The sequence below is a fragment of the Oculina patagonica genome, chromosome 5 (assembly GCF_052425735.1).
Source record: "Oculina patagonica isolate OP01 chromosome 5, crgOcupat, whole genome shotgun sequence".
In the NCBI taxonomy this organism is placed as follows: domain Eukaryota; kingdom Metazoa; phylum Cnidaria; class Anthozoa; order Scleractinia; family Oculinidae; genus Oculina; species Oculina patagonica.
In genome coordinates, this window is record NC_135762.1 from 17,979,139 (window position 1) to 17,994,609 (window position 15,471).

The 15,471-nt window shown below is 39.8% G+C and overlaps 1 protein-coding gene and 1 pseudogene across 1 annotated transcript; both read right to left on the reverse strand.

The window, feature by feature from the left end:
* Positions 1-407: 407 nt before the first annotated feature.
* Positions 408-3,358, reverse strand: LOC144653063 (glutaredoxin domain-containing cysteine-rich protein 1-like). The gene is made up of 4 exons (XM_078512975.1): positions 2,879-3,358; positions 2,525-2,749; positions 1,401-1,466; positions 408-891 (listed from the first exon to the last, which is right to left on the reverse strand). Exons 1-4 carry the CDS (start codon positions 3,137-3,139, stop codon positions 724-726), a joined length of 720 nt encoding a protein of 239 aa, XP_078369101.1. The 5' UTR covers positions 3,140-3,358; the 3' UTR covers positions 408-723.
* Positions 3,359-11,271: 7,913 nt separating this feature from the next.
* Positions 11,272-14,887, reverse strand: LOC144653090 (cytidine deaminase pseudogene; annotated as a pseudogene).
* Between the last annotated feature and the right edge of the window lie 584 nt (positions 14,888-15,471).

Consider the following 15,471-nt stretch of genomic DNA (forward strand, 5'->3'; position numbering starts at 1 on the left):
TAGTTTATACACCATATATTTATGCCTGAGGCAGCTCTGTAAAGAACATAACTGGATTTGATTCCTGGCCAAGACATTTGCTGAACTATATTGACAACGAAGCAGTAGTAAATTACAAACACGTTACTCGCTGGGCCTGGCAACGCCAAGGGGGGGTGGGACGTGGATGGCCGTGGTTTGGGTACTAACGGCTGTTCTAGTGCCAGGACACTAGACCTCGACAAGGTGGTGGTTTTTTCAGCAAACGTTCCTAGCACAGTCCATGCGCATGATTTTCTTTCAGCACAGTAATGCTGTAAAAAGTGGGCGATATTTTGTATTAATATAACTCCGTAATAATAAATAAACATGGAAAAAACGGGCACGAATGCGTCGTCTGACGTTAGTACGGTCGGTAAACAACTTCGCCAGAAAAAAACATATGTTATATTTATTTTTGAAATGTCAATTTAGTGCACAGTTTAGTAATTCTGAAAGCCATTAGGCTGTCATTTCAGTTTACTTTACAGAGAAGGCCAAATGTACCATTAGTTGTTACTCATCCAAAGCCGAACCAGTCGGCATAATTATAAGGACTGATTTATATCCAAATACAACTGACACCGATGATACAATGCCATGTCCCCCGTACAACAGGAACCGTCGAGAGTATTAACCTATTCTCACTCTCTGCTCTGGATTACCCAGTTGTTTGTTCTAATGCCAGTGGTAGACCCGGCTCGGTTAGCACTCTGGACAAGGCTGTAAACCGTTCTCGTTGCATGCAGTACATCGTAGAACGCTAATCTCTCTTGAAATTCTTGTTTTTCTTGATCTCTTACTTCCACGACATTGAGTACAATTAATGTAACGGAATCCACCACAGCTGGGACATATTTCAGTAGTCCGCCTCTGGAAAGGAAAACGATTGTGCAGTTATTATGTAGAAAACAGAACATTGACATTAAGATCAAAATATCTTGCATTTCAATCGCTAACCTAATACTATATGGCTCTTAATGACACAGGAAGATGTAGCAAAAATCAAACGCTTTGGCACACTTAATGTTTTTCCACTTGAAACAGGAAATATTAAGTGCCTCCCCCTGTTCCCTTTACAATGTTGAAACATGAAGAAACAGTGCCTCCTTTTGCCGCCTATATTGCAACATCCCTGCTTTTAGGTAAGAGAGATCTCTGTTTCATAGCATTCGTAACGAATTGTCACGATATTGTCATTAAATCAGGTGTCCTAGAATTGCGTGCGATTGACGTGAGTTTTTCGATGTTTTTAAAGAAACAGATTTACACACGCGGCAATTTCAACAAATTATATATAAATGTTATAACTTATAACAGTGTTTTGCGAGACAAGTTGCAATATAAGAATATAGTGAAACTTGATAAAATGAGCTTCCTACCTCAAAGTTTTCAAGTAAAATCTTGAGTTCTCCAGTTTCATTAAGATGTTCAAGTTCTTTAGCACCCTGAATAAGGGAAAAACAGAGAAAGCCATATACCAGGCATGCTTATAACGGTTAAAAAAGCAGTAAAACAGAGCCGTTAACACTTATCTGTACTTTACGAGATAATGTCAACCGGATTTTCCTTTTTTCGTGAAATGATAATTTAGAGCGAGGAGCGATAAAATTATGTTCTAAGGCAGACAATGATATTGTTTTCTTTAAGTTTCTAAACAGCGACATCTGACGTGGGGGGTTGTGGGGGCAGCATTTACAATGAAAGACTTGTTTTGTGTGTCACACTTTCCTAACGCAAAAGCAAAGTGTTGCGTTATGAAAATTCGATGCAAATTACGATGAACACAGCAGGCTCCATTCACGTCGGGTAGACTAAAAGTCTTGCTTACATGCAGACCTCACTTCCGGCAGTTCCAGGATAAACTGAAAAAAACGTCTGATCATTTCAACGACAAACTTCACACGCAAACCATTCGTGCGGCAAATGAAGAAAATTTGTTATATAGTCATAGACTGACGTATATCATACACGCGTAGGAAGACTTTTGAGGTAGTCTTACATAAAATATTGCAATCTACATCTGACTATTTATAGAGCTTATCTAGCTAGATAATTATGGACGCTCATGACAGATGCTAGTAAATTTGAGCGTGAATATTCTTTATGACTCAAATAGAACTCAAAACAGTACTAACATATTGGCGTTCTTCTAGATAATCCGCACAAAAATCCTTTTATATGAATAAGTACACAATTGACAATTCTTCAGTTTGTTATTACTATAACTGGAACAAAAGATTCAACTCTAATTTGGTGGCAAGGGATTATATAGGGCTTAAAAACATGAACATTTAATAATAAAAACTGACTAAACCACACAAAAAGTTCCAGTTGTCTCAATTCTGAATTCATGTAAAAAGAAAAAATTAAAACACATCAATAAGTACCGCGGCGTTCATAACAAGGGTGTAAAGCTTCTACCGTTATATAAAAAAAAATCTGGCGATATCGTGAAACATCTAATGATGAGCTCAATGTAACATGTACCTTACATTTAACTTACCCCTAAAGAAATCCCATTTACAAACACATGAGGTACAGACGCGTTTGGGATTGCCAGCCGCATGTCAAGTTGACTTTGATAGTCTTTGTGCATAAATATATCTCGCTCGTCAACTTTAAGTCCCAGATTGTCAAATAATTTCCTGATGTAAGCACACTCTTCCACTTTTGATCGTATTCCTCCCATTGAAGTCGTGTACACAACGATCGTTCCTTCTTCGTTTTCCTGTAAATATTAAAACAAAGGATGACAAAATCAGAACATATCGCGCATTTACATTTCTTTATCACACAGATATAACTGCTCGCATAAATAATTAACAACAAACGAATTTGTTTTGAGTCGGAGTCCTACCTCAAAAGTTTCTCCAACAAAGCTAAGTCTTAAAACTTCTTTCCGTTCTCTGATTATATTCTTGTATCCGCGTACAGTTCCTGTTGGTCCAAGGATTTCTGTCTTAGAAGAGTCCTTAGTCACTGAGTGAATGTGTTGCACTCGATCGTTTGGGCTCTCTTGTGATGTAGCGGAAAGGTCTCCATTTATGTGGTTAAAAGATGTAAGTTGGACGGCATTTGCAGATCCAAGTTTATCTGACGTCTTGCCTGAACGAAACATCAGTGTAGATGGCGATTAGTTCACAGTTCTACATAAGTAAAGTTTTCGCTTCATCGTGACTCTTCAAACTGCTCAAAAATAAGTTGACATTGTGACTAGAACAATAGGTGTCCAATTGTTCTTGTCAGTTGTTTTGTATTCGGTCATTAAACCATGTTCTATCCTTGTCGCAGGATGAGAATGTCAAATTTGATCTCAATAGGATCATTCTGATTGGCTGGAATTGTAGTGCCCACATATGCATTAATTCATTGTTAATTATATGTAACTTCTGACTCGTCCGATAAAATACCACTCAAGAAAATAGAAGTGCAAAATTTAGTTTTGAGCAGTAATTTATCTCAGAATTGCGAATAATTTAACTCAATCAGCATAAAACGCTTAAGGTGTACTCTGAGGTGTATTCGTAAGGGTCAGATTAAACTGTTTCATAGCGTCGGCTCAAACCAAGTTATTGCCAAATGAAGATCTTACCTTTTAATAACATATATTGCTTGCGCAAAAATGAATATAGAGAAATGTTTCATCGAAATATTGTTGCATATATCTACTTCGTTCTGTACACAAATAAACCTCCGGATTAAGGTGTAACAGACTCCATAAGATGAAGAGCTTTGCTAAACGGATATTATCTTACATTAAAACTACCATAATCTTAGTGAAAACCACATATTAATTAACATAAGTCATTATTTTTGTATATAGCACAGCAGCTTGCAATATTATCATTTAAATTCGTCATATTGACGAGTGGAGCAACACTATATGTTGGATAAAGGACAAGTTTCTCAATTGTCAGACAAAATTAAGGCCGAATGGAAGAAAATTGGCCACGAGAATAGCAATCAAAATTGACTAAGCACAAGTACAGAAACTGGCAGACTAAGGAACATGTTAAAAGGACTTGTAGTTTAGAAATACATACTTAATTAAGAAGGTCCTGAAGGGGGAGGGGGTGTATAAATCCCATTTACCAGCCTATTGTTTTCCCAAATTTTCCCAAGTGCAAGTCCCAGTTCCATTGTTTTTCTTTTGTTTGTGAATCCCAGTCCCAAATACCCAAATCCCATTTGAAACTTTGCCTAAATCCCAGATCCCATTTTAATTTCGACCGTTTAAACCTCCTAGATGAATCATAGACCAAGTTACAAAAGCTACCTAGATCATTTAGTTCGCTAATTGACTTCAAATATAAAAAAATAGTTTTCCTTGTGGTAAAATATTTTTCTAAAATACACAAAGACATCAGGATTAAACGGAGTTGAAGGCGATACTTGCCATATGTCAGTGAGATCTTACGTAAAATGCTTTTAAAAATACCGCATTTCCCTTATTTTAGTTCGCGGTTGGTTAAAATAACTAACTGAAGGTGTAAATAGTTACCGGTAACTAATGTTTTGTCCCGATTGTTTGTTTGTTTTAGAAACAAATACCATCTGAGAACATTAAAACGTGATGTAAATCCGCAAGCCAAGCGAGAGTGACGTTACGACTCAGATAAGACTCAGACAAACAAATCGAAATGGTGGACGATTTTCCCAAAACACTATCTAAAGCAGCTGGTATTCCTAAAACTCTATCATAAAACGAGAACTTTGCCTAGATTCTTTCTATTTCTCTCAGAACACGCTGATGTTTTTGAGCCTCATGGGGGTTATATTCATTTGCATTCTATTTTTAAACCTCGCGCGCTTCGCTATTGTTCATCTGATGAGACAGAACTTTCTTAAAATTATTTTCTTTAACTGGTCACAATCAGTCTCGTTTGCTGTTTTACTAATTGTATATTGTAATTAACAAACTCCTTAGTAAGTGTACTATAATTCACTGATATAAGACTAGATAGCTGTTGTCTAACGCAAACGCTTTCTCCGCTACAAGAACGTCAATACATTGGCGGTGCCAATCTCAGCTCCCTCTGCGCTGGGCAGAGTATGGCCGGTTTATGTCCATTTTAGTCTGATGCAATGCTGTTTCTTTAAGACACAAACTAGGGCATTTCTTCTATCGAGGAACTTATTTGTCTCTAAGGAAAGAAAGTAGTCAGCAATCAAACAACACAAGAACACAAGAACAACCTGCCGTGGATCACGCCTAGCATTAAAAGGCTAATCAGGCAGAGAGACAGAACAAATATCAAGCGAAAAAGAGCAAGAGAAAGGAATGCAGTTGGAGCTTCTCGTCTACTTGACCAGAAGATGAGAGAGCTGAAGAAAAAAATCCAGAGGGAATCTAGAAAACAGTATCGGGAGCATGTCGAGTCTATTATCTCACCGATGGAAGAAGACACAAATGACTTCTCCGGAATGAAAAGATTCTGGTCCTTCATCAAACACAGCAGAAGGGACAGTATGGGAGTTGGGTCACTAAAGAAAGATGGCGCAACAATATCTCATCCCAGAGATAAAGCTAATATCCTAAACATGCAGTTCCAGTCAGTGTTCACACGTGACAATCCAGACGCACAAAACATACCCATGACGTCATCGCCCGTTGCCACCATAGACGACATCCAAATAACTAGGGCAGGAATCAAGCGGATGTTAGACCAGCTTAAAATCCATAAGGCACCCGGACCGGATGGTATAACACCTCGAGTGATGAATGAACTCTCAGAACCTGTAGCCTCCATTCTTACTATCATATTTAAGAAGTCGTATGAAAGCGGAGAAATCCCAGACGACTGGAAATGTGCCAACATCACACCTATCTACAAGAAAGGCTCCAAATATGATACAAGTAACTACAGGCCTATCTCCCTCACGTGCATATCAAGCAAATTGATGGAGATCTAGATGAGAGAACAAAGGAGCTGACAAAGCTGTTTAACAAGGTAAAAGGAAGAGGGCGTAGTACCAAAAAGCTGGAATATAGGATTGATAGTAAAGTTACCCAGGAAGGGTGACCTACGCGAGTGTACGAATTGGAGGGGCATTACGCTGTTACCAGTCATCAGTAAGATCTTTGGAAGAGTGTTGATAAGTAGAATCAAAAATGGTGTTGACAACATCCTGAGGAAGGAACAAACAGGCTTTCGAGAGAACAGAAGTACCATTGATCAGATCTTTGCTCTCAGGAATATACTGGAACAAGTCAACGAATGGAACGCAATTCTGTACACCCATTTCATAGACTTTGAGAAAGCATTCGATTCTGTACATAGAGAAAGTCTGTGGAACATCATGTCAATGTACGGAATCCCAGAAGAGCTTATCGTATTGGTGAAGGCGATGTACAACAACTTTAAATGCACAGTCTTGGATGAGGGTGAAACAACAGAATGGTTTCAAGTCCAGTCAGGAGTAAAGCAAGGATGCGTCATGTCTGGTTTCCTATTTCTACTTGCAATTGACTGGGTCATGAGCAGGACTACGGAAGGTAGAAGAACTGGTATACGATGGAAGTTCACCTCGGTCTTAGGAGACCTAGACTTTGCAGACGACATCGCTTTGTTGTCGTCCAGGTACGTCGACATAAGAGATAAGACCCGCAGGCTAGTCGATGAAGCTGCAAGAGTCGGTCTTAGGGTCAATGCAAAGAAGTCAAAAGTCATGCGAGTGAATGCCAGAAACGACGAACGACTAGAGATTAATGGTGGGCAGGTAGATGAGGTGGAAGAATTTGTGTACTTAGGTGCATTGCTGGACAAAGAAGGCGGAACAACCAAGGACATACAGCATAGGCTAAGTAAAGCTAGACAGGCTTTCTATAGGATGCGAAGATTATGGGACACCAGTGAGATTGGAAGGAAGACGAAGGTACAATTGTTTAAAACAATTGTTAGGTCAGTTTTGATGTATGGATGTGAGGCTTGGAAACTTACGAAAACAGAAGCAAAGAAGCTGGATGGTTTCCAATACAAGTGCATGAAGAGGATTCTAAGGATAAGGTGGCCTCAGACCATATCCCACCAACAAATCCAGGAGAATACAGGAGTGAACAGAACGAGCGATGAGATCAGACGCCGAAGATGGAACTGGATTGGTCATATAATGAGGAAAGGCAGAGAGGAACATTGTGTCACAGCTTTGGAGTGGAGGCCAGAAGGGAGAAGAAGACCGGGTCGACCGAAAACAACATGTAATCCTTGTAACTGATATATATATAATAGGTTCATTTTACTAGTTTATCTTATTTTAGATTTTTTTTTATTTAAAGCCACACGTCTTTGTGACTAGCTTCTTAATAAAGACTTCGAGGAGGATGGTCGAAGATGAAACGCAAACAGCTGGGTGGCAGTCATGGGCGAATGTCAGAGCCCTTGCAGCAAATCGTAGTGGGTGGAAAGAGAATGTCAAAGCCTTATGTGTCTTATGGCATGGAGAGATATAGGTATAGGTAGGTATCATAGCAAGCTCAATCATGCGGCACGCCGATAACCACAACATCCTATATCCCCTACAACATGGCTTCAGGGATAGAAGATCGTGTGAAACACAGCTTTTGGGATTCGTAAACGACCTAGTTAATACTATGCATGCTGGATCCCAGACGGATATCCTGGTGATGGACTTTAGTAAGGCATTCGACAAAGTCAGCCATCCTCGTCTTGTTACCAAGCTGAAGTATTATGGAATTGGTGGCAGGACGAACAGATGGGTCCAATCCTTCCTAACTGGCAGAACGCAGAGAGTTGTCCTTGAAGGAGAATCATCGGACGACGCTGAAGTACTCTCTGGTGTACCACAAGGTTCTGTCTTGGGTCCATGCTTATTTCTCTTTTTTTATAAATGACTTACCTGAATCCCTTGTCTCTAACATCAGACTATTTGCTGATGACACCATTGTCTACCTGACCATTCACTCAGACAGTGACACCCAAGTTCTCCAAAGAGACCTAGACAAATTAGCCGAATGGGAAACTCTATGGAAAATGGAGTTCCATCCAGACAAGTGTGAAGTACTTAGAGTAGGACGCAAGCGTGCTATGGTACAAAATGACTATATTCTCCATGGTAAGACATTGGCAACGGCCGAATCAGCCAAATACCTTGGAGTTACTATAGCATCAGACCTGAGATGGAACAAACACATCGACAACATCACAAGTAAAGCTAATAGAACTCTTGGATTCCTGAAAAGGAATCTAAAGATTAACTATACTGCACTCAAGTCCACTGCCTACAAAACACTGGTCGGACCTACCCTCGAGTATGCCTGCACCGTTTGGGATCCATACACACAGGGAAACATCTATAAGCTCGAGATGGTGCAGCGTCGGGCAGCGAGATTTGTCCTTGGCAGATACAACAACACATCTAGCGTAGGGGACATGCTATATGAGCTCGGCTGGACTGACTGGAGACAGACACTTAGACTCTGCATGATGTATAAAATTCATGCCATGGACGCCCAAGAGTTCATGGCGCCACTTCAAAGGAGATCGCGGCACGTAAATTCAAATGCGTACAAAATTCCTCGCTCAAAGACGGACTACAACATGTACTCATTTTTCCCGAGAACGATACGAGATACGAGAATGGAACAGCCTGGCCAATGAAACAGTTAATGCACCAAACTTGACGGCCTTTAAGAAATGCCTGCCGTCTGACCAAGCGCTAAGCAAACGATGCTGACTTTGACTTTTTTTTGTATCTATTTTTATTCATAGCATTTAAGCCTTTCTTTAATTTGAATAGTATTTATTTATTTTGTTAAGTAGTTATTTATTTTAATACTCACGAGAATCTTCACTATTGAAGGAGGTGAGTTACGTGGTTAGAGAAGAAGAAGAAGAAGAACAAAGAAAGTAAGGACTCGCACTGTTTTATTTCGCAGTTGTTCACCTTGAGGGCTATGTGCATTGCTAAGTGGTTATGTCTCAGCCATGCACCTGGAGAGAGGGAACAACCATTTACAAATTTCAGGGATCCGTTGACCGAAATTTTGAAAGAGGGAACCCTTTAGACACTAGAATCTGACTCGTCCCCAGTATTTTATGAGAAAATTGCAAGACGCGGGGGAAGGATGGTGGGAAAAGAGGAAAGACTCGCCGTGCCTGGGGATGAGCCAGCACCGCCAGCACAAGAATCTCGTTTTGTGGGCGTGGCGCGAATTTGTCGCATGCAACAAAGCTACGACACGAATGGTCAAACCTACAACTTGAAAACTCGACACGAAAAATGTCGTATAGTTTTGAAGCATGTTTTAAAACCTACGACAATTGTAGCATCAGACTTCATTTTATGATGGAAGTTGTATTAATACGATTTCTACATGACGCAAGTAGCGCCCGTCACAAAAATCGACAACCGCCTAAATCGAGCGTTACTGCTACGGTATTACACGCGGCAATATCAGGGTTGGAGATTTGTCATCGCGTGCCATTTTGCACCGGTGTGTCCTGGTCTTAACGTGTATCAAATCTAAAGCAAAACATCGATGTTTGTTCAGAGATAATCTTTTTTTAACACAGAGGCCGGTTGAGCAAGATATTGACATGGGGAACGATGTGATTAAAGTCGTTTGCACTAAACTACTTATCCAGTTGGAAACTGTGTAGAAATCCCAGTAGAAATACAATGTAGGTTAATAGATTAAAGAGAAATGTTGGCGAATAAGGGAGGAGGTGGAAAGGGAAGGAGTAGGGAATCTTCTTCCCTTATTTGTGCTCTGCCCTTTGATTTTCCTTTTTGAGTTATTTTTTCAACTCAAAAATATCCTCTTAGCCGGCGTGATGGACCGTGTTGTCAGTCAGTCAGTGGAGTATGTTTGTTTGTCACACCAATTAGGTTTCAGGTACAATTGGAACCAATCAAATTGCAGTTTATAAAGGGGAAGCAACCTGACACAGTTGTAGTGAGCGATTTCGTTCGAAGAGTTTAGATTTGTAGGAGGCGGAATCGGTGAGTTGTGAATTAGCCCTGGATTAAAAACGTGTTTTTCGTAACGCTCGCCTGCTTACAACGCGCACGCCGTCAGCGGGTAAGACCCAACACAAAATTGTTATTCGTCTTATTCGAGCGTTCGTTTTGGAGAGGCTAGCTTTCCTGACCGAAGTAAAAATTACATTAAGCATTTGCACAAAGCAGATTTAAAGAATAATGCTGTCATTATGATGTTAATACAGTGGGTATATTTACAAAGAGTCGAAGAAATGGAAAGGAATCTTCTTTAGATCCCTAAATATTACTGGAGACTCCGTCGCGCCAACTGCAAACCGCAATTAATTTAATTAGTCTCTTGAGCTTTTTGCTCAATTCACCAATTTAGAAGTGGTTATATACGTTTAAAACATCTCGTTCAAACATTTAATGAACCGTTTAGGTATGAATTTTGCTGTTAAAAGCAACTACGATCGATAGCGGCAACAGAATAAGAGCGTGTTGTTTCGTGATAATTTGATAACTAAATTAGTTCTTGTTTGTTGAATGAAAATTTACGTTTTGAGATCTTTTGAAAGAAACAAAATCTTTTGTTGAAACAGTTCTGACAGAAAACAAATACTCCAGGTGTACTGCGCTTTAAAGAACTTTCCCGTAGAGATGGTTTTTGATTTGATTCGTTTATTACTTCGTTTATTACTTCTCGTTCAGGCTTTTTCGAGAAAAACAAAAGTATCGTGTTACGTTTGTATCATGTTACAAAAGTGAGAAAAACAATAGTATCATGTTACAGTGTTTGGCAAAAAGCCCAAAGTATACTGTAACAAACAAAAGTATCACGTTACGATTGTTTAAAAGCTAGCAACAAAAGCGTTTTAAACATTTACAGAATAAGAACATGCCATTTCGTGACATTTTGAAAATAAAATTAGTTCTTGTTTTTCAGTGCTAACGTATCAAAGTGCACGTCAGTTATTTTGCTTGCGAGCAAATTTCATGCAGAAAAAGAGGGTCCTAAAGGGGGGGTACCAAATCCCATTTCCCAGCCCAAATTTTGCCCAAATCCCATTTCCCAGCCTATTTTTTGTCTAAATCCCAGTCCCAGCAGTGACATTCCCAGTGCGAGGAAAATCTGGTCTCAAGCGCATTATGTCAGTGTTAAATGTAGTCCACTCCGTGAACTTTCCCTTCGGTGCCCTATATAGGGGATTAACCCAGGCGCAGGAGTGCCAGCCCAGAAATAACTTGCATGTGCATGCTCAGAAATCCGTCGTCCCGCCCTCCCCCCACCCCCCTTTTTTTTTGGGGGGGGGGGGGGGGGAACCAAACCATATTCCACAGAACCTTTGGACATGCACGCGTAGAGATGATAAATTCAAAAATTTAGTATTTGTAGATTTAGTACCTATTCTTTTAATTATGACTCAGTTAGACAAAGGTTACAACAATTTTTCTTGCAGATTGCGCACTTTAGTTGCACAGCTGAATTTTTTCATTTTAGCAAGCTATTATTACCCTAGAGTGCACATTGCATGTAAGAAATGCTACACTTCTCTGTCGTTTTTTAATGGTTTATTTTGAGCGTGCACATACAGGTTATCCTGAACTCTCTCCTCTTGCTCCTGGGTTTTACCCCTTTATAGGGTGCATAAGGGATAGTGTAGGGACTGGACTATCCAAAAGCATGTTTTTATTTCTGCAAGTTATTATCACAAATACTATTGAGATCATCACTAAAGTTTCATTTGTTCAGTTGTCATGTAGAGAATAAGAAATTTTTAGTAGCTTTAACTAAAGCTATCAAGTTTTTATCGCTTACCTACCACTATCCTAACTGACAACAACTTACTAACACTTCTTTTGAATATTCCATTTGCGCCCATGCTCCATAGCTGTTCCGCTGAGTAACTTTATCACTTAAGGTGGATTTCCACTGACGCGTAATTTTTTACGTGCGTAAAAAAATTAGAGACAATGTATAAACGGCTTGCGTACACGTTTACGCAGGCCGTTCATACATTGTCTCTAATTTTTTTCACGCACGTAAAAATTTACGCGTCAGTGGAAATCCACCATTACACGGAAATTGATCGCCACTTGAGGACACTCGTGCAGTGCAGAGGTTTTGTTTCAGGGTTTTCAGCGTTTTAACTATTCTATGCCGGACTTAAACAATATTGCAGAGCGTAAAATATGCAGGTTTAGTCATGTATTGACATGCTTCCCATTCCCATTTTTAGTTTCTGAATCCCAGTCCCAGTGACCCAAATCCCCTTTTCCCAGTGAAACAATAAGCAAATCCCAGTCAAAATGAGCAAATCCCAGTTCCCATTTTACCCCTTCAGGACCCTCAAAAAAGTGACTCAGTGGGCCGCCATGCACAAATAGCCCAACCGATGACGCAAACCATCCGCCACCCTATAAATGGAAATAATAACTCCTGCACGCTTAGCGTGCCTATATTTAATGAGAGAGACCACTTTGCATCAAATTTCCCATGAGCTACTTGCACATGCTACCTTGAAATGTTTTTTATGCTACCAGTCATGACACCTGGGACAGTTTCTTCATCAGCCTCACAAAATTTGCTGAAATCTCGTTCCCATCCCAGATCTTGCTTCCGCTCGCCCACATGAGATATGGCAACAAGATTAATTTTGCTGTCGATTAATCTCGTCCCCAGATCTCTCACTTTCTGCTCCGTCCAGATGAGGTCTGGGAACGAGATCATGCAGTGATGGTCAGTGATAACAAAAACAAATATCTCAAAGTAATCACACTCTTACAATGCTCTTTATTTAAATACCCTCAAATGATTAAGTGCATTTTAAAATATTCCAGTATCATTTTTTAACAACAAACATTTTGCTCACATAGCAGCTAACTTAACATTTTTATGAGCCATCTTCTTGTTATATTCTTTGCCAGCCTTTTAACTGGTCTCCATAGTAACAGCTTTTCCTTGATCCATCCTAAGATGTTTTTTTTTTTCACTTGAAAGGTGTGTACAGTGCTCTTTAGTTCTCTCACCCCTTTAGTAATTTTGCTCTCAAGTTTAAACACATATTTTTACGAGGGTCCTGAAGTGGGGGTATAAATCCCATTTCCCAGCCCATTGTTTTCCCAACTTTGAAAATCACAGTCTCAGTTCTATTGTTTCTCTGTCTGCGAAACACATCTCAGTGACCAAATCCCAGTCCCAGTGACCCAAATCTCATTTTCCCAATGAAAATTTGCCCAAATCCCAGTTCCCATTTTACCCCTTCGGGCCCAACAGTATCATTATCCTATTTTGTGCCCAAACAAAAAGCCTTACGAAAACACAGCTGACTTAAAAACATAAATTCGCTGTTTTCACCGTTCCCATAATACATCTTGTTTACCCCCAAAATTTTTGCATAAGCATTGTTTTCAATTTCTCTTGGGCAGTGACGTGCAATCGTCCCCAGAGAAATTGAAAACAATGCTTATGCAAAAATTTTGGGGGTTATTTAAATAAAACAAGATGTATTATGGGATCGTGAAAAAAGCGAATTGCTTGCTATTTCACAGTCTTGGGGGACTTGTGCCCTTGATCTACCCCTAATCAAGACAAATATTTTACGACACGACCCCTATGATCCGCAACATGCAACTTCCTGACTGCGTCTTTGAAACAGTGTTTTCACAAGTAAAGTTATGTTTAGAAAAGATTTTCCCACGAATTGATTGGTTTCAGATAGCCAATCACAAGCAATTTTGTAATAGAACAACAGTACCTTGTCCATATGGGAAGTTAACATAGCAGATACATATGAAGAAACGTTTTTGGGGTGTTCTGAAAGCATTTCAAGCGATGATTTTAGTATTTCCTAGCAAAGTAGTAGCTAACTTCATCAGAAGGAGTAATTTTCTGGGAAGGCTGAGCTAAAAATAACTCTACCTGTGAAAATGCTGCTGTTGCACAATATACAAAGTTGCACGCTCCTGGTAATGGGCTCCTGGTCTTGATACAGAAATTATTTGAAATCAGGATCCTGAAAAACCACAGTACTTCCTGCCAGCCCATGAACCCTTAGTTAATAACAAGCACGATGAACAAAATGAAGTGCTCTGATCTGTTACAATTATGCAAAGGTCAGTCGGGGCCCTGCCAGGGTAAATTCCATTAAAGGGCAGTGCCCAAAAAGTAGTGACGGCACTTAAAATGAAATCATGACAAATTACATTATGTCATTAATTTTCTTTCAATTTCTTCAGTGGGCATTCACTAAAATTCAGACAAGCGACACGGGACCCTCTGGAAGGGCCCCTCAGTCCAGGTCCGTTTCCAAATCTTTACAGCGGTACCAAAGGAAAGCCTCGTGATCAATCAGATGTTATTTGTTCAAACTTGCCCTCTCCAAATCTTCAGATGTGAACGTCAATGGTAACAGCTCTGAAACGCTCATTTTCTTGTAAGATAGGTCTGACTTAACAAGGTACACGTCACACTCTAATCCAAACTCCGCTATGACTTGTCTGCAGTCGCCGCATGGAGCGATAAATTTGTCCGTATCACTTGATACGGCAATGGCAGGGAATTTCTTAAAACCCATACTCACAGCCTTTACTAGGGCAGTTCTCTCAGCACAAATCGTCAATCCAAAACTTGCATTTTCCACGTTACAACCATCAATGATTTCTCCAGTGTCAGTCAGCAAGGCTGCGCCGACACGAAACTTACTGTATGGCGAATGAGAATGTTCCTTGGCTTTTATACTACGTTCTAGTAAAGATTGTAGTGTTGATTCCTGGTATCTGTTGTTTGTGCAATCTTTCTCGATCCCTTCCATAGTAAAGAGTTGCTGTTTTAAACATCAGTTGTGCAAGCCTGTGTAACCCAATCGATTGATCGATGTACCCAGGCCCTCCCCAGAATTGTGTGGGCAAAGATGGATTGGTATGGGGGGGGGGGGAGGGGGGGAGGGGAAGGGTCTAAAATAAGGGCTAGGGGCCCCCGGACCATTAGAAAAGTGATGGGGAGGGAGGAGGATTTTTAGCTTGCAAGAATTTGTGTTACTTTCCATTTAAAAGTTTATTTTATGACATAAAATACGAAGAAAAAATTAAAAGTAAATAGCAGTTTAAAATAGCAGTTATTATTAGGTTTTTTATATTTTTGAGGGGCTATGTCATGGTATTTTAGGTAATCTATTACAGCAAGGCGCCCAAAAGTGTGACCACTTTTAATTTATTCACATTCTTTCGTGCAGATTTAATCCAATCAAAAGCCGTGGATAGCATGCAGTTGACTTCTGATTGGATTAAATCTGCACGAAAGAATGTGAATAAATTAAAAGTGGTCACACTTTTGGGCGCCTTGCTGTAATTTTCTTTAATTACAGAGCTCTAAACTTTAAATTGGCAGCGAAAAAGTGTTTCATTGGCAAAATTACGGCCACATAACAAACAAGGATAATTTTTCGAGCATATTTGTAAATGACACTTTCATACATATAATTGAGATAAACTTGATAAAAGTCTGCC